The 18,574-nt window shown below is 37.0% G+C and overlaps 1 protein-coding gene across 2 annotated transcripts in view; it reads left to right on the top strand.

Moving 5' to 3' along the window:
* Positions 1-18,332, top strand: part of NETO2 (neuropilin and tolloid like 2) — a 77,693-nt gene extending 59,361 nt beyond the window's left edge. For both annotated transcript variants that reach the window (XM_036996520.2, XM_036996519.2), the window contains exons 8-9: positions 15,252-15,365; positions 16,501-18,332. In XM_036996520.2, the coding sequence (XP_036852415.1) occupies positions 15,252-15,365; positions 16,501-17,081 (695 nt within the window). In that variant the 3' untranslated portion in view covers positions 17,082-18,332. The remainder of the gene's footprint in view (positions 1-15,251; positions 15,366-16,500) is intronic.
* The last annotated feature ends 242 nt before the right edge of the window (positions 18,333-18,574 follow it).

Raw genomic sequence — 18,574 nt, 5'->3', positions numbered from 1 at the left:
CATGCCTTCCACCCATATATTTAAATAACATTAACCATACGAGTTACTGTATTTGCTATGAAGATAAAAAAATGAATGAAATGCCTCTGTCCTAAAGGATCTCTAGTCACTTAGGTGTGCAACATACATGTAAATGAGGCAGATACAGGATTGACTGTTACAAAGACCATTTAAGACAGAAAACAGTGCTTCCTTGTTGAATATAAGGTTCCTTATAGCAGACAGCATCAGTTATAAAGCACACAGTCATTGAAGGTTGGTCCCTTGAGCCTTTGAGCTTATCTTTGAGAGTAGGTAGATTTTAGAAGGTGGAATTGTTAATTGAGGTTGTTATTCCAAACAGAAGTAATGAAATGAACACAGGCTTAGAAACAGCTAATGTAGTCCACAAGAAGTAGTAAAAAAAAGAACAGACAGAAATGATCCAGGAAAGGTAAAGTTGGAATTCAAAGACCTTTAAATTAGAGGCTAAATTTAAACTATGTTACAGGCATTGGGGAGTTTTGAAGGGTTTTGTACTACAGACTGACATAATCAGAGCTGTGCTTTAGTTGGGGCATGAAAGCTAGTTAGGAGGCTACTTCCATAGTGAAGGTGGGAAGCTAGGAAGGTCTCAACCAAAGCAGGGATAATGAGGATTAAGAAGAGTTGTGGAGATGGAATCAACAAGATTTGATGACTGATCAAGAATGGAAAGTAACAGAATGAGTCAAAGTTACCTGCAATTTGAGGTCTGATTGACTTGGCAAATGAAAACTGAACAGATAAAAAGGACGAAAGTGCTGAGTTATTTTGGATATGGTGAATTTCTCAAGTAGTTGGAAATGTTATTGGAAATTATCTTGTTGCCCTATAAGGTATAAACTCAGTTTGTTTTAAAAAATTTTTGAGAACCTCTCAAACTTGAAAAATAACTATACAAAGGCCATTTCACTCTTTCAAATAACTACAAAGCAGTGATTGTTACACAGAGATAGCAAGAAAACCTCTTAGCCTCCTTACTTTTTCCTCATCTATTCCCAACATCTGAACCTATGCTGTCCAGTACAGCCACATATAGCTGTCAACCACTTATAATGTGGCCAGTATAAACTGAAATGTGCTGTAATTATAAAAATGTATCCCAGATTTCAAAGACTTGCTTTGAAAGAAAGAATGTAAAATATCTCATTAATATTTTATATTTATTACATGTTAAAGTGAGACTATTTAGGATATTGCTTCAGGGCTGTCCAACACAACCCACATGTTCTGTGATTTGCTAGAAGGACTCACAGGACTGCATATATTTGTACTCACAGCTAAGGCTTAATTGCAGTGAAAGAATGCAAGACAGGATCAGCAAGAGGAAAAGAATGAGTCTGGAGAAATTCTTTCCCAGGCTTCCTTATACTCTCTCCATCCCACAGGGGGCACACTGAGCATGTTCATTTCTCCAGCAAGAAAAAGTGCAGTAACATGTACAATGTTTCTGCCCAGAGAAGCCCACTAGAGACTCAGTGCCCAAAGGTTTTTTGGGGGGCTGTTCACATAGACACTCTCTGCCTTGCTTGTACCAAAATTCTGTATTCACAGAGGAAAGCCATTTTTTAGCATAAACGACATTGTTAATACAAACTCTAGGCCCCATGAACCACCCTTATCAGTCAGGGAATGGAGGAACGTCAAGTTCCTGGAAGCCAGCCAAGGGCCGTCCTTGCACACAGACCCTTCTAAGGTAGCAGCCTCAATCCTACTATATTAACTCTTTTCTGCACAGATATATTGGGTTAAATAAGTTGTTAGTAAAATTAACTCCACTTGTTTCTTTTTAAAGACTTTTTAATGTGGCTACTTGCATTATTTTGGGCGGCACTGGTCTAAATCTTATATAAGAAGTTCTCTAATGTGTTTTAGTTATGGTGTTTTCTCTATATACACGAATGATTTTTTTATTTATACAAATCTGATAAGTACACAGGTGAAATGTCTCCTTTAAGTGGTATCTTTACACTAATCACTAAATATAAGACTAAGTCAGAGGCTGAGATAGACTTAACTTCATATCCAAAATTTAGTTTTATTACTCAAGAACAAGAAAACCAACCCTCCAGAAAAAAAGGTGTGTGGGTGATCAAAATAAAGGATTTCATGAATTTTTATAAAACACGAGTCCCATTTTGAAAATCTCCTTTTGATAAGCACCAGAGAACTAAAAACAGTACATTTTTACATACTTATTATTAATTCATATTGTTAAACTGTTTCTTTTGTTCTCTAAGCTGGTAATGATTTGTAATTGTTACGAAACAGTCTATATTTCAGAAGAGATTTATATAAATGGGCTAATACTCATGAGAGATTTCACTTCATACCTACCTATTATAGATTGCAGATGTGACTAAAATAGTATAACTTGGCTAGAATGAGTGATAGAGAATAACAATCAGAATATTTTGACTTCTTCCCAAGCACTGAATACTAGTATATACCTCACTCTTTAAGAAAGAATATAGTTTTAGGAAAATAATTTATAGCACTAGGACTGTGAAAGCAGCAGAAGATATTTTTGTTAGAATTAAATCCATTATGTGATTTTCAGTGACATATTGCCTACAGCCCCCCTGCAGGCTTAGTTGAAGTACAGAACCATCTTTCAGCCTCATTGCCACATCTCAGCAGAAGTAGAGGGGTGCTGAAATCCTAACCCCCTCCTTTTTCCCATGCCTTGACCAATTAGTGAGTAAAAGGGGGAAGTAGGAAGTCCTCAGGCTGTAAGTAGAGAGCAGTTCATTACTGGCACTATTTTTGCTATTATCTTTGTCCCTAATAAAGGCTTACAATTCAGCCATTTTATATAGTTTTGGATTGAAGCTTGTCATTAGCATCCCATGTGAATAACTGATACTTTGATTCTCATTATTAACAGTTATGCTTGTCCATTGAAAATCCATAAAGGTTAATACATTATAATTATGAACATAATTCACATTTCTACAAAACAAACTCTGACAGTATAAGTGCTGCTTTCTAAATGCTTTAAATAATGTGGAGATCATTTGTAAAGAACTCTACAATAAAAACTGAGGTTATTTTCCACTCATTTTTCAATCAATGAGAAATACTGAGCAGAAAACCTGTCTTTTTTTGCCATTTTTGCAGCTATAACAGGCCATGAATATGCAGTCACATGAAGTTCTGTGGATGAACTTTTAAGAGTTAAGGATAGTTTGACTCAGAAAATCAGAATACCTAAAAGGCACACTACTTTTGATACCTCACTCAACCCATCTTGAAAATAGCTTCTCTTCCCTGTATCCACATTTGTAAACTGGATGAAATTGGTACAATTTTGAATTCAACATGTAATATGATATAGTATGTAAAAGAATTATGGTGTGGTATATAAACAAAAAACATAAAACTCCAGTATTTAGAAATTAGGAATTCAAAAATGCTGTGTGTTCTCTAGGCCATTTGTCATATTTTAAAGGGCACACATTGTGTCATATGATATAGGTGACACAACTGGTGGGCACACTCATTTATTTTGTACTTAAGTAAAATACCACCATACATCTTCATTGGTTTTTCTCTCCTTAATCTAATGGCTTATTTATGTAACTAATACTTAGTATCCTTATGGTGAGATGTGAAACCATCACGCATTTTTTAAAGAATCATGAATACTTATTTTAATAGTTTAAATGATACCATTTTGACAAGTTAACAGTTTTGGACTAAATTACTTATTATATACTTTTTTTTGCACTTGTACTGAAAACAGAAGTAGCAACCTGACTGAGACCACTAATTACATAGTGTCATCAGATTTTATAACCAGAAGTCTGAGATACCCTGTAGTCCCTCCCATTCATTTAAAAAGAGAAAGCTGAGACCCAGGGAGGTTAAATACCTTACAGTATACAGGAGAGCTGATAACAAAATACATTTCTGTTAATTACTAGTCCACTTTTCTACTTTTTGCTTCACAGCACTTTTTCCCAACTTATTCATAGCTTTTAGCTGTTTTAGACTCTTTAGCCTTGAGAATGACCTGGGTTTATTATGCTTAAACTGTAATGAATAAGTACTCAGAAAATAAGCAAGCATTGAAGTTTAGTGTGGAGAATTATTAACTCTACATAGATAAAAGTCATGCCTAAACTCCACTTGCCTTACAGTGGGGAGGGAAAAGAGAGAAATAAATCCTAGTTCATAATGATGAACCATAGATTACTAACCTGCCCTGGAATTTGGGTGAATATTACCTTTTACCCCAAGAACAGATTATATTGCCCTGTAATAACAAAGCAATTTTGGATGTTTTCCATTTTATGTACTGAAGAATAATTCATATACAATATTGTATTTGTTTCACATGTACAGCATAGTGATTCAATATTTATATACATTACAAAATGCTCACCACAGTAAGTCTAGTTACCATCTGTCACCATAAAAAGTTGTTACAATATTCTTTTTTTTTTAATAATTTTATTTTGGTATCATTAATCTATAATTACATGAAGGACATTATGTTTACTAGGCTCCCCCCTTCACCAAGTCACCCCCACATCCCACATAGTAAGATGCTATAAAATCACTACTTGTCTCCTCTGTGTTGCACAGCCCTCCCCATGTCCCCCACACACTATACATGTTAATCGTAATGCCCCCTTTCTTTTTTTCCCGCCCTTATCCCTCCCTTCCCACCCATCCTCCCCAGTCCCTTTCCCTTTGGTAACTGTTAGTCCATTCTTGGGTTCTGTGCTTCTGCTGCTGTTTTGTTCCCTCAGTTTTCTTTTGTTCTTATACGCCACATATGAGTGAGATCATTTGGTACTTGTCTTTCTCTGCCTGACTTATTTCACTGAGCATAATACCCTCTAGCTCCATCCATGTTGTTGCGAATGGTAGGATTTGTTTTTTTCTTATGGCTGAGTAATATTCCATTGTGTATATGTACCACATTTTCTTTATCCATTTATCTACTGATGGACATTTAGGTTGCTTCCATATCTTCGTTATTGTAAATAGTGCAGCGATAAACATAGGGGTGCATCTGTCCTTTTCGAACTGGAGTGCTGCATTCTTGGGGTTAATTCCTAGAAGTGGAATTCCTGGGTCAAATGGTATTTCTATTTTGAGCATTTTGAGGAACCTCCATACTGCTTTCCACAATGGTTGAACTAATTTACATTCCCACCAGCAGTGTAGGAGGGTTCCCCTTTCTCCACAAACTCACCAACATTTGTTGTTGTTTGTCTTTTGGATGGTAGCCATCCTTACTGGTGTGAGATGATATCTCATTGTGCTTTTAATTTGAATTTCTCTGATGACAAGCGATGTGGAGCATCTTTTCATGTGTCTGTTGGCCATCTGAATTTCTTCTTTAGAGAACTGTCTATTCAGCTCCTCTGCCCATTTTTTAATTGGATTATTTGCTTTTTGTTGTTGAGATGTGTGAACTCTTTATATATTTTGGATGTCAACCCTTTATCGGATCTGTCATTTATGAATATATTCTCCCATACTGTAGGATACCTTTTTGTTCTATTGATGGTGGCCTTTGCTGTACAGAAGGTTTTCAGCTTGATATAGTCCCATTTGTTCATTTTTGCGTTTGTTTCCCTTGCCCAGGGAGATATGTTCAAGAAGAGGTCACTCATGTTTATGTCTAAGAGATTTTTGCCTATGTTTTTTTCTAAGAGTTTTATGGTTTCATGACTTACATTCAAGTCTTTGATCCATTTCGAATTTACTTTTGTGTATGGGGTTAGACAGTGATCCAGTTTCATTCTCTTACATGTAGCTGTCCAGTTTTACCAGCACCATCTGTTGAAGAGACTGTCATTTCCCCATTGTATGTCCATGGCTCCTTTATCGAATATTAGTTGACCATATATGTTTGGGTTAATGTTTGGAGTCTCTATTCTGTTCCATTGGTCTGTGGCTCTGTTCTTGTGCCAGTACCAAATTGTCTTGATTACTGTGGCTTTCTAGTGGAGCTTGAAGTTGGGGAGTGAGATCCCCCCCACTCTATTCTTCCTTCTCAGGAATGCTTTAGCTATTTGGGGTCTTTGGTGTTTCCATATGAATTTTTGAACTATTTGTTCCAGTTCATTGAAGAATGCTGTTGGTAGTTTGATAGGGATTGCATCGAATCTGTATATTGCTGTGGACAGGATGGCCATTTTGATGATATTAATTCTTTCTAGCCATGAGCATGGGATGAATTTCCATTTGTTAGTGTCTCCTTTAATTTCTCTTAAGAGTGACTTGTAGTTTTCAGGATATAGGTTTTTCACTTCTTTGGTTAGGTTTATTCCTAGGTATTTTATTTTTTAGGATGCTATTTTGAATGGAATTGTCTTCCTGATTTCTCTTTCTATTAGTTTATTGTTAGTGTATAGGAAAGCCACATATTTCTGTGTGTTAATTTTGTATCCTGCAACTTTGCTGAATTCCGATATTAGCTCTAGTAGTTTCGGAGTGCAGTCTTTAGGGTTTTTTATGTACAATATCATGTCATCTGCAAATAGTGACAGTTTAACTTCTTCTTTACCAATCTGGATTCCTTGTATTTCTTTGTTTTGTCTGATCGCCATGGCAAGGACCTCCAGTACTATGTTGAGTAACAGTGGGGATACTGGGCATCCCCGTCTTGTGCCCAATCACAGAGGAAAAGCTTTCAGCTTCTCGCTGTTCAGTATGATGTTGGCTGTGGGTTTGTCATATATGGCCTTTATTATGTTGAGGTACTTGCCCTCTATACCCATTTTGTTGAGAGTTTTTATCATGAATGGATGTTGAATTTTATCAAATGCTTTTTCAACATCTATGGAGATGATCATGTGGTTTTTGTCTTTCTTTTTGTTGATGTGGTGGATGATGTTGACGGATTTTCAAATGTTGTACCATCCTTGCATCCCTGGGATGAATCCCACTTGGTCGTGGTGTATGATCCTTTTGATGTATTTTTGAATTCGGTTTGCTAATATTTTGTTGAGTATTTTTGCATCTACGTTCATCAGGGATATTGGTCTGTAGTTTTCTTTCTTGGTGGGGTCTGTACCAGGTTTTGGTATTAGGGTGATGTTGGCTTCATAGAATGAGTTTGGGAGTATTCCTTCCTCTTCTATTTTTTGGAAAACTTTAAGGAGAATGGGTATTATGTCTTCCCTGTATGTCTGATAAAATTCCAAGGTAAGTCCATCTGACCCGAGGGTTTTGTTCTTTGGTAGATTTTTGATTACCGCTTCAATTTCGTTGCTGGTAATTGGTCTGTTTAGATTTTCTGTTTCTTTCTGGGTCAGTCTTGGAAGGTTGTATTTTTCTAGGAAGTTGTCTATTTCTCCTAGGTTTCCCAGCTTGTTAGCATATAGGTTTTCATAGTACTCTCTAATAATTCTTTGTATTTCTGTGGGGTCCGTCGTGATTTTTCCTTTCTTGTTTCTGATTCTGTTGATGTGTGTTGACTCTCTTTTCCTCTTAATATGTCTGGCTAGAGGCTTATCTATTTTGTTTTTTTTCTCGAAGAACCAGCTCTTGGTTTCATTTATTTTTGCTATTTTTTTATTCTTCTCAATTTTATTTATTTCTTCTCTGATCTTTATTATGTCTCTCCTTCTGCTGACCTTAGACCTCATTTGTTCTTCTTTTTCCAATTTCGATAATTGTGACATTAGACTATTCATTTGGGATTGTTCTTCCTTCTTTAAATATGCCTGGATTGCTATATACTTTCCTCTTAAGACTGCTTTTGCTGTATCCCACAGTAGTTGGGGCTTTGTGTTGTTGTCGTCGTTTGTTTCCATATATTGCTGGATCTCCATTTTGATTTGGTCATTGATCCATTGATTATTTAGGAGTGTGTTGTTAAGCCTCCATGTGTTTGTGAGCCTTTTTGCTTTCTTTATTCAGTTTATTTCTAGTTTTATGCCTTTGTGGTCTGAAAAGTTGGTTGGTAGGATTTCAATCTTTTTGAATTTACTGAGGCTCTTTTTGTGGTCTAGTATGTGGTCTATTCTGGGGAATATTCCATGTGCACTTGAGAAGAATGTGTATCCTGTTGTATTTGGATGTAGAGTTCTGTAGATGTCTATTAGGTCCATCTGTTCTAGTGTGTTGTTCAGTGCCTCTGTGTCCTTACTTATTTTCTGTCTGGTGGATCTGTCCTTTGGTGTGAGTGGTGTGTTGAAGTCTCCTATAATGAATGCATTGCATTCTATTTCCTCCTTTAGTTCTGTTAGTATTTGTTTCAGGTATGTTGGTGCTCCTGTATTGGGTGCATATATATTTATAATGGTTATATCCTCATGTTGGACTGAGCCCTTTATCATTATGTAATATCCTCCTTTGTCTTTTGTTACTTTCTTTATTTTGAAGTCTGTTTTGTCTGATACCAGAATTGCAACACCTGCTTTCTTCTCTGTGTTGTTTGCATGAAATATCTTTTTCCATCCCTTGACTTTAAGTCTGTGCATGTCTTTGGGTTTGAGGTGAGTCTCTTGTAAGCAGCATATAGATGGATCTGCTTTTTCATCCATTCTATTACTCTTTGTCTTTTGATTGGTACATTCAGTCCATTTACATTTAGGGTGATTATTGAAAGGTATGTACTTATTGCCATTGCAGGCTTTAAGTTTGTGGTTACCAAAGGTTCAAGTTTAGCCTCTTTACTATCTTACTGTCTAACTTAACTCGCTTATTGAGCTATTATAAACATGGTCTGATGATTCTTTATTTCTCTCCCTTCTTATTCCTTCTCCTCCCTTCTTCATATGTTGGGTGTTTTGTTCTGTGCTCTTTTTAGGAGTGCTCCCATCTAGAGCAGTCCCTGTAAGATGCCCTGTTGAGGTGGTTTGTGGGAGGCAAATTCCCTCAACTTTTGCTTGTCTGGGAATTGTTTACTCCCTCCTTCATATTTAAATGATAATCGTGCTGGATACAGTATTCTTGGTTTGAGGCCCTTCTGTTTCATTGCACTAAATATATCATGGCATTCTCTTCTGGCCTGTAGGGTTTCTGTTGAGAAGTCTGATGATAGCCTGATGGGTTTTCCTTTGTAGGTGACCTTTTTTTTTCTCTCTGGCTGTCTTTAATACTTTGTCCTTGTCTTTGATCTTTGCCATTTTAATTATTATGTGTCTTGGTGTTGCCCTCCTTGGATCCCTTGTCATGGGAGTTCTGTGTACCTCTGTGGTCTGAGCGGCCATTTCCTCCCTTAGTTTGGGGATGTTTTCAGCAATTATTTCTTCAAAGACACTTTCTATCACTTTTTCTCTCTCTTCTTCTACTGGTACCCCTATAATGCGGATATTGTTCCATATCGATTGGTCACACAGTTCTCTTAGAATTCTCTCATTACTGGAGATCAGCTTCTCTGCGTTCCTGTTCTCTGTTTTCTAGACCATTAATGGTCTCTTGCATCTTGTCCATTCTGTTTTGAAGTCCTTCCAGAGCTTGTTTTATTTCTGTATTCTCCTTCCTTAGTTCTTGCATATTTCTCTGCAAGTCCATCAGCATAGTTATGACTTTTGTTTTGAATTCTTTTTCAGGAAGACTGGCTAAATCTATCTCCCCAGGTTCCTTCTCAGGGGAAGATGTAGCAGATGCCAAAGCTGTCTGGGTTAGTCTTGTCTGGATCAAATTTTTTTGACTTTTCATGTTAATAGATTCAGTGGATTGCTATTGACACATCTATCAGCTGGGAGAGTCAAAACTCTTTCCACTTGACTCCTGGCCTTTCTTTACTGGGACAACTGCGACCCCTACTGGCTTATGTTGGGCAGTTACGTGTAGACTGGGTCTATGTATCTTGCCCAGCCGGTAAGGGGGAAGCTCCCTTGCTGTGGGCGTGGCCAGCCTCAGGCTTCTGCTCTGCTATGGCGTGTCCCCGGAGGGGTAATGGACAGGGGCTGTTTGTTTACCTCCATGAGGAGTCTCAGAGCTGTTTCCCAGGGGGTTAGTGTGCCCGGAGTTCCTTGGAATTTCCAGCTGCTGGACTGTGACCCGGGATGCTTCCGTCCAGTTGTGGGGTCCCTGTCCCTTTAAGACTTTCAAAAAACACTCGCTTTTCTTTGTCACAGGGGCACCGGCTTCAGGACCCACTCACAGGTCTTACTGTCCTGTTTCCCTAGTATCCAGCACCCCATGCATGCACTGTGTCTGCGCTCTGGTGCCAATGGCTGGGGCTGGGTGTTCAGCAGTCCTGGGCTCCCTCTCCCTCCCCGCTCTGACTCCTCTCCTCCCTCTGGGAGCTGGGGTGAGGGGCCTTGGGTCCCGCCAGGCCGGGGCTTGTATCTTACCTCTTTCACCAGGTGCTGGATTCTCGCAGGTGTGGATGTAGTCTGGCTGTTGTCCTGTGTCTTCTGGTCTCTCTTTTAGGATTAGTTGTATTTGTTGTATTTTCAAAAATATATATGTTTTTGGGAGGAGATTCCCACTGTCTTACTCACGCCGCCATCTTGGCTCCGCATGTTACAATATTCTTAACCATATTCCCTATGCTATACATTGCAAACCCCCTGATTCATTTTATAACTGGGAGTTGGTACTTCTTAATCCACTTCACCTATTTCATACATCCCCTCACCTGTATTCAGTCTGGCAGCCGCCTATTTGTTCTATGTATGTATCAGCCTGTTTCTGTTTTGTATTATTCATTTCTTTTATTCTACATATAAGTGAAATCATATGGTATTTGACTTATTTCACTTGGTATAGTACTATTTAGGTCCAAATGGCAAGATTTCATTCATTTTCATGGCTGAGTAATACCCCATTGTAAGTATGTACCACATCTTTATCCATTCATACATACATGGACACTTGGGTTGCTTCCATATCTTGGCTATTATAAATAATGCAGCAGTGAACATGGGTGCATATGTCTTTTTGAATTAGTATTTTCCTTTTCATTGGATAAGTACCTAGAAGAAGAATTGCTGGATCATATGGTAGTTCTATTTTTAGTTTTTGAGGCTCCTCTGTACTGTTTTGCATTGTGGCTTTACCAATTTGCGTTCCTACCAAGAGGGTACAAGGTTCCATTTTCTCCACACCATTGCCAACACTTATTTCTTGTCTTTTTGTTGATAACTATATTCTCACAAGTGTGAGGTGAGATCTACTTGTGATTTTGATTTGCATTTCCATTATGGCTAGTGATTTTTGTTTTGTTTTGCATGTTTGTTTGTTTTGTGATCTCTATTGACCTACATTTATCAGGTTATGTTTTGGGCTTTCTAGGAACCTAATACCTGTTTTTCCAGCCCATGTTCAGAGTTCCATTGAGAAATAGACAAAGGGAGTCAGGCAGGTGGATACCATTCAGTTTTATTATTGATACTGCAAGTGGAGAATGTGGTTAGGTATTCCAAAGCTTCCTATAACTAAACTAAAGGGAGAGCCTTCTTTTTTGAAGAAGAGAAATACTAAATTCATGCCTATTATTTTAATAATGTTCATTGTATTCTTTAAGCATTTTTATTAGGTTCATTGTATTTTATTTAAAAAACAATACTAGGGGAAACAGACTAATCCCATAAAATTTTAAATATTTCTTTTTATCTTTAACTTTTGAAAAGAAAATAAAAACTATTTGAGATCCATCCGTATAGCATAGGGTGATATTCACTTTTTTAAACTTTTTATTAAAGTATGATTGACATACACTCTTACAAAGGTTTCACATGAAGAAACAATGTGGTTACTACATTTACCCATATTATCAAGTCCCCACCCATACCCCAATGCAGTCACTGTCCATCAGTGCAGCAAGATGTCACAGATCCACTATGTCCCTTCTCTGTGATACACTGTTCTCCCCGTGATCCCCCATACCATGTGTACTAAACATTATACCCCTCAATCCCCTTCTCCCTCCCTCCCCACCCACCCCCCACTTTTGGTAATCACGAGTCCCTTCTTGAAGTCTCTGAGTCTGCTGCTGTTTTGTTCCTTCAGTTTTGCTTCATTGTTATACTCCACAAATGAGGGAAATCATTTGGCATTTGTCTTTCTCTGCCTGCCTTATTTCACTGATCATAATGTCCTCCAGCTCCATCCATGTTGTTGCAAATGGCAGGATTTGTTTCTTTCTTAGGGCTGAGTAGTATTCCATTGTGTATATGTACCACCTCTTCTTTATCCATTCATTTACTGATGTACACTTAGGTTGCTTCCATATCTTGGCTATTGTAAAAAGTGCTGCGATAAACATAGGGGTGCATATGTCTTTTTGAATCTGAGAAGTTGTATACTTTGGGTAAATTCCAAGGAGTGGGATTCCCGGGTCAAATGGTATTTCTATTTTTAGTTTTTTGAGGAATCGCAATATTGCTTTCCACAATGGTTGAACTAGCTTACATTCCCACCAGAAGTGTAGGAGGGTTCCCCCTTTCTCCGCATCCTCGCCAGCATTTTTTCTTAGTCTTTTCGATGCTGGCCATCCTTACTGGTGTGAGGTGATATCTCTTTGTGGTTTTAATTTGCATTTCCCTGATGATTAGTGATGTGGAGCATCTTTTCATGTGCCTGTTGGCCATCTGAATTTCTTCTTTAGAGAACTGTCCATTCAGCTCCTCTGCCCATTTTTTAATTGAATTATTTGCTTTTTGTTTGTTGAGGTGTGTGAGCTCTTTATATATATATATATATTTTGGATGTCAACCCTTTATCTGATCTGTCATTTATGAATATATTCTCTCATACTGTAGGATACCGTTTTGTTCTATCGATGGTGTCCTTTGCTGTACAGAAGCTTTTCAGCTTGATATAGTCCCACTTGTTCATTTTTGCTTTTGTTTCCCTTGCCCGGGGAGATATGTTCAAGAAGAGGTCACTCATGTTTATGTCTAAGAGATTTTTACCTATGTTTTTTCTAAGAGTTTTATGGTTTCATGACTTACATTCAGGTCTTTGATTCTTTTTGAGTTTACTTTTGTATATGGGGTTAAACAATAATCCAGTTTCATTCTCTTGCATGCAGCTCTCCAGTTTTGCCAATACCAGCTGTTGAAGAGGCTGTCATTTCCCCATTGTATGTCCATGGCTCCTTTATCGTATATTAATTGACCATATATGGTTGGGTTTATATCAGGGCTCTCTAATCTGTTCCATTAGTCTATGGATGTGTTCTTGTGCCAGTACCAAATTATGTTCCCTACTGTGGCTTTGTAGTAGAGCTTGAATTTGGGGAGCGTAATGCCCCCAGCTTTATTCTTCCTTCTCAGAATTGCTTTGGCTATTCAAGGTCTTTTGTGGTTCTATATGAATTTTAGAATGATTTTCTCTAGTTCGTTGAAGAATGCTGTTGGTATTTTGATAGGGATTGCAGTGAATCTGTACATGGCTCTAGGCAGGTTGGCCATTTTGACAATATTAATTCTTCCTCTCCATGAGCACAGAATGTGTTTCCATCTATTGGTATCTTCTTTAATTTCTCTTAAGAGTGTCTTGTAGTTTTCAGAATATAGGCATTTCACTTCCTTGGTTAGGTTTATTCCTAGGTATTTTATTCTTTTTGATGCAATTGTGAATAGAATTGTTTTCCTGATTTCTCTCTCTGCTAGTTCATTGTTAGTGTATAAGAATGCCACAGATTTCTGTGCATTAATTTTGTATCCTGCAACTTTGCTGAATTCAGATATTAGATCTAGTAGTTTTGGAGTAGATTCTTTCGGGTTTTTATGTACAATATCATGTCATCTGCATATAGGGACAGTTTAACTTCTTCCTTGCCAATCTGGATGCCTTTTATTTTGTTGTGTTGTCTGATTGCTGTGGCTACGACCTGCAGAAGTATGTTGGATGTTCACTCTTGAGAAACATGTATTCAGAAAATTAAAAATGAAGAGATTTTGGAAATACATTTTTTTAATTCTATTTTTGGAAGTCAGAGTGGTTAGTTGGTTTTGGGGGTGCTTCTGCCATACCTCTACAGTCAGTTTTAGTTGGGAAAAAAAATAGCTCTCCTAACTTATCAGCTTTCAGATTCTGTTACGTGTCTTTCCACTGAAATTTATGGTACTGCTATCTCGGTGCTTCTGTCTCCAGCTGGAACTTTATTTCCCAACAGAAGTAAACACATTGAATCATGATCTAGAGTAACAGATGTTTACATGTACAGGAGAAGTGTTAAATAGAGGAGTGTGTAGCGTACGATGGGTACACACTGGAGTCGCTGCCCACCTAAGAGAACTGCTGGGAACTTTCACAGAGCGAGTCGCTTGGGCTAATCCTGAAGAATGGCAGGTGGTAATCTCCAGGAAGGGAAAGATGGTGATATTCCCGGCTGAAAGAATAGCTCATACAAAATATAAAATTACATGGCATATACTCCGTGTATCTTTACTGTTTAAAGATCAGTTTTTGAAATTCCAGCATGTTTTCATTTTCCCTGTGGTAAAATCAAATAACCATTTGTAAGTGTATAGTTCAGTCACATTAGGTACATTTACGTGCTTGTGCAGCCATCACCATCATCCATCCAGAATTCTTCATCTTCCCAAACTGAAACTCTGTGCCTGTTGAGCACTAATACCCCATTCTCCTCTCACCCTGTTCTCTGGTAACCTCTGTTCTCTTCTCTTTCTCTATGAATTTGAGTACTCTAGGTGCCTCATATAAGTGGAATCATACAGTATTGGTCTTTTTCCTTATTTCACTTAGTATAATGTTTTCAAGATTCATCTATGTAATAGCTTATGTAGAATTTCATTCTGAATAATATTCCATTGTATGTATAAACCACACTGTAGTTTATCCACTCGTCCACTGACAGACATTTGTATTGTTTCCACCTTTTGGCTTTTGTGAATAGTGCTGTAAATGAACGTTGGTATACAAGTATTTGTTCAAGTCCCCACTTTCAATTCATGTGGGTACATACCTAGAAGTGGAATTGCTGTAGTGCATGGTAATCTATGAAAATTTCTAAGAAAACATCAGACTGTTTTCCACCAAACTGCACCATTTTACATTCCCACCAGCAATGCACAAGGGCTCCAGTGGGTCCACAGCCTCACCAGCCTCTTTTAATGTTTTGAAAAAATTTACCAGGCTATACACTTGTTCCATAAGAGCCATTCCAAATATATTCATATTTGGCCTTTGTCTTATTGTTTGGATTGTACCAAGAATATACATGAAAAGGCCTTTGAGGTAAGATACTGACTTTCTAAGAAACTGAAAACCAAATGTAAAAGAGTTCATAGTCTCTGTGCTTTCCATTCTTTGCAATGAAGTTCTCTTCTTTCCTACAGCTCCCTGCACAGGCAGCACTTTCTTTTGCCATAGCAACATGTGCATAAATAATTCTTTAGTCTGTAATGGTGTCCAAAACTGCGCATATCCTTGGGATGAAAATCACTGTAAAGGTGAGTCTGCTGGTGAAGGCCAACCTTTTTGAGAGGATAGTGTCTTGCCTTTCATTAAGAAAGACTTAAAATATCCTTTCCTACAACTGCTTGCATAGCTGCTTTTGCAGAAATGGAGATTTATATTATAAATGTTCTTTTAAATGGATCATAGACCTCTGGAATGTGGTAAAAGCAAAGAAAAATACTTATTCTCAGCAAAAACATTTTTTCAAAAAAGCTGTTTTTTATTTTAAATGGTTTAAAAGGCCATCATGATAGTTCCTGCCCATATGCTTTTAGTCATTTGCATTATAAAGATACCTTATTCTCAAAATAAATTAAAATGTAACCTTAGGAGTATCATTATTTTTAAAACTGCTTAGGAAAACTATTTAATAAAAATCAACTGATGGATTCAGTCTTACAATGTAAAAGCAGATTTGTTGTAAAAACTGCTTTTTCTTATTTCACAAAATTTCCTATGCTATATTTCCAATGTATACTCCCTAAAAGATAAATATGGCTGTGGTAATAAATGTCTATAAACATTATCAAATCACTGTCTCAGTTCCAAAGTTTAGTTATCTTTTATTCTCCAAGAGTTCAATAAACATCTTACTATGAAAACTTACTGTAATCTGGTATGACTGCCTAAAATACTTGACATGAACTATTTTCAAATAGTAATTCAAAAATAGTAGACCATGAAAACATACCTGAGTGGGTCAGTCAGATCATATGATTCTCTTGCTGACGGCCATCAGTAGAAATACTGAGGATATATTTAAAATTAGCAGTTGGTTAAACCTACCATAGAACGGAAAGGTAAACTTGATAGAGCAAGAGTATTGTTTTGGCATTTCCTGTACTCATGTATTTAATTTGATTTGCAAGTTATATGCATTCATGTACCTTCTGAGTAAAAAACCAAGTCCTTTTTCTGTTTTGTAATCTATCTAGCTATATTGCGATTGGCTAGTTTAACTGGAAATCATAAGAAGATTGTTTTGTTTAAAAACCTAATTTCAAATTGCATTATCTGTGGTGTATTGGACACAAGTGTCCTCTGTTACCTAAAAATACCTTACCAGTTTGTGACAGGATTCATTCATGAATTTTGAAAGCTTTGTCATTTGTCTTTCTCTTTCTGCAGAAAAGAAAAAAACAGGACTATTTGAACAAATCACTAAAACTCATGGAACAATTATTGGCATTACATCAGGGATTGTCTTGGTCCTTCTCATTATTTCTATTTTAGTACAAGTGAAACAGCCTCGAAAGAAGGTCATGGCTTGCAAAACTGCTTTTAATAAAACCGGATTTCAAGAAGTGTTTGATCCTCCTCATTATGAACTGTTTTCACTAAGGGACAAAGAGATTTCTGCAGACCTGGCTGACTTGTCAGAAGAACTGGACAGCTACCAGAAGGCACGCCGCTCCTCCACGGCCTCCCGCTGCATCCATGACCACCACTGTGGGTCGCAGGCGCCCAGTGTCAAACAAAGCAGGACCAACCTCAGTTCCATGGAACTTCCTTTCCGAAATGATTTTGCACAACCACAGCCAATGAAAACATTTAATAGCACCTTCAAAAAGAGTAGCTACACTTTCAAACAGTCACATGAGTGCTCTGAACAGGCCCTAGAAGACAGAGTAATGGAGGAGATTCCCTGTGAAATTTATGTCAGGGGACGAGAAGATTCTGCACAAGCATCCATATCCATTGATTTTTAATCTAGTAAAGGTGATATTAATGATTAAGTATGTATGTATGCCGTCTACAGAGCACCCATACTGTTTTCAGCAGCCATCCCTTTTCCCCTATCAAATCAAGGCAGATCTTCATTTCCCGTTAACTATTGTAATGGTGAAGTTTTTATTATCTCAGGCAGTCTATATATGTTAAAACAACCGAGGAACTTTCTCCATTCAGTGAAAAAAATAATCATCTATTGCTTGGTGTCATATAAGCAAAACACCAGTTAAATAGCATTTGAAGAGGAGAGTGGTCATGTTGAGCCAGGCTCAGGCTGCCTGCTAGTCTTTGCAGCAGGAACACAGCTCTTGATTGATTCAGCTCTGTCAATTTTTTGATCCCACAAAAAGTTTAAACCTAAGATTTTTCTTTACATTCCTTTGATTTTTCTTTCCTCTTATTTGTTTTATAAGCCAGTACCTTTACCATTTCAGTTTCTTACATAAATATAAGTGGTTAACGTACCACACATATTTCAGTATAGGCATCTGTTTTAGAATTTGTCAAAATAAACTAGTTACTGTGGTAAGTGCCAATTAAGACCCAGAGTTATGTTTCGTCCATCTGTTTCTTCTTGATTAATTTCTGTACTGCTTCCTTTTAATTACTGGATCCTTAGTCTTTATTTCCCGTGAAAAGTAGAGGATATGATTTATCACTTTTTAAGACATATTCTGTCTTAGTTATATTATACTAGAAAATTTCATAATCCTGAGACATATACACCATTGCCAGTTACAACTAAAAACTTTTGGAAAAGATTACATCTTCTAGAAGCCCTTTGAAATTTCCCGAGTTTGGTCACTTTCAGTGATAACTGTGAGCAGTCATTTAATTCATTTTGGGGGAGACCTGTAGTTATGTTTATTTCCAGCATTTCCCATCACCAGATCTGTGTTTCCTGATTTTTAAAAAAATTTACTTCCTCCCTTTGTATTGGCTTATCTCATGGCATATGGTAACCAAGGTTGTATGAGAGTTAAAGGAAAACTCTAAGAAACTGTAAAGCCTTTAGATTGCTTCTTACTTGGGACAATACATTTTTCTAGTTCTTACCGAGAATAACAACTTCCTTTTTTTTTAAACTGCATTTTTGACCTGTTTTTTGTTATGGTATATAAACAATTTATAAACATGATATAAAAACTCATTGTCTTTTTTTAGACTTTTGATATTATTTGATACTGTATAAACTTTATTAAATCAAGATTAAAGACCTTCATAACAGATTTTTCAGTATTCACATAAGCCACTTGTATACAAATATGCTGTGATATATCTGTATGCTATAATTTATTGTAAAGACCTTAGTAATGAGCACATAAGTTTTAGTTTCCTTTTGTTAATTGCATTTAATTTATGATGAATTTTTCACTGTGTGATATTTACTGTTCAAAATCACTACACAAGTCTTGTATTAAAATATACATGATTCTTCAATCATGATTTTTTTACTGAGATTTTGGACCTT

This window comes from Manis javanica, chromosome 17, assembly GCF_040802235.1.
Source record: "Manis javanica isolate MJ-LG chromosome 17, MJ_LKY, whole genome shotgun sequence".
NCBI lineage: Eukaryota > Metazoa > Chordata > Mammalia > Pholidota > Manidae > Manis > Manis javanica.
Note: the sequence above shows the minus strand (reverse complement) of the source record. Positions and strands in the feature narration are given on the sequence as shown.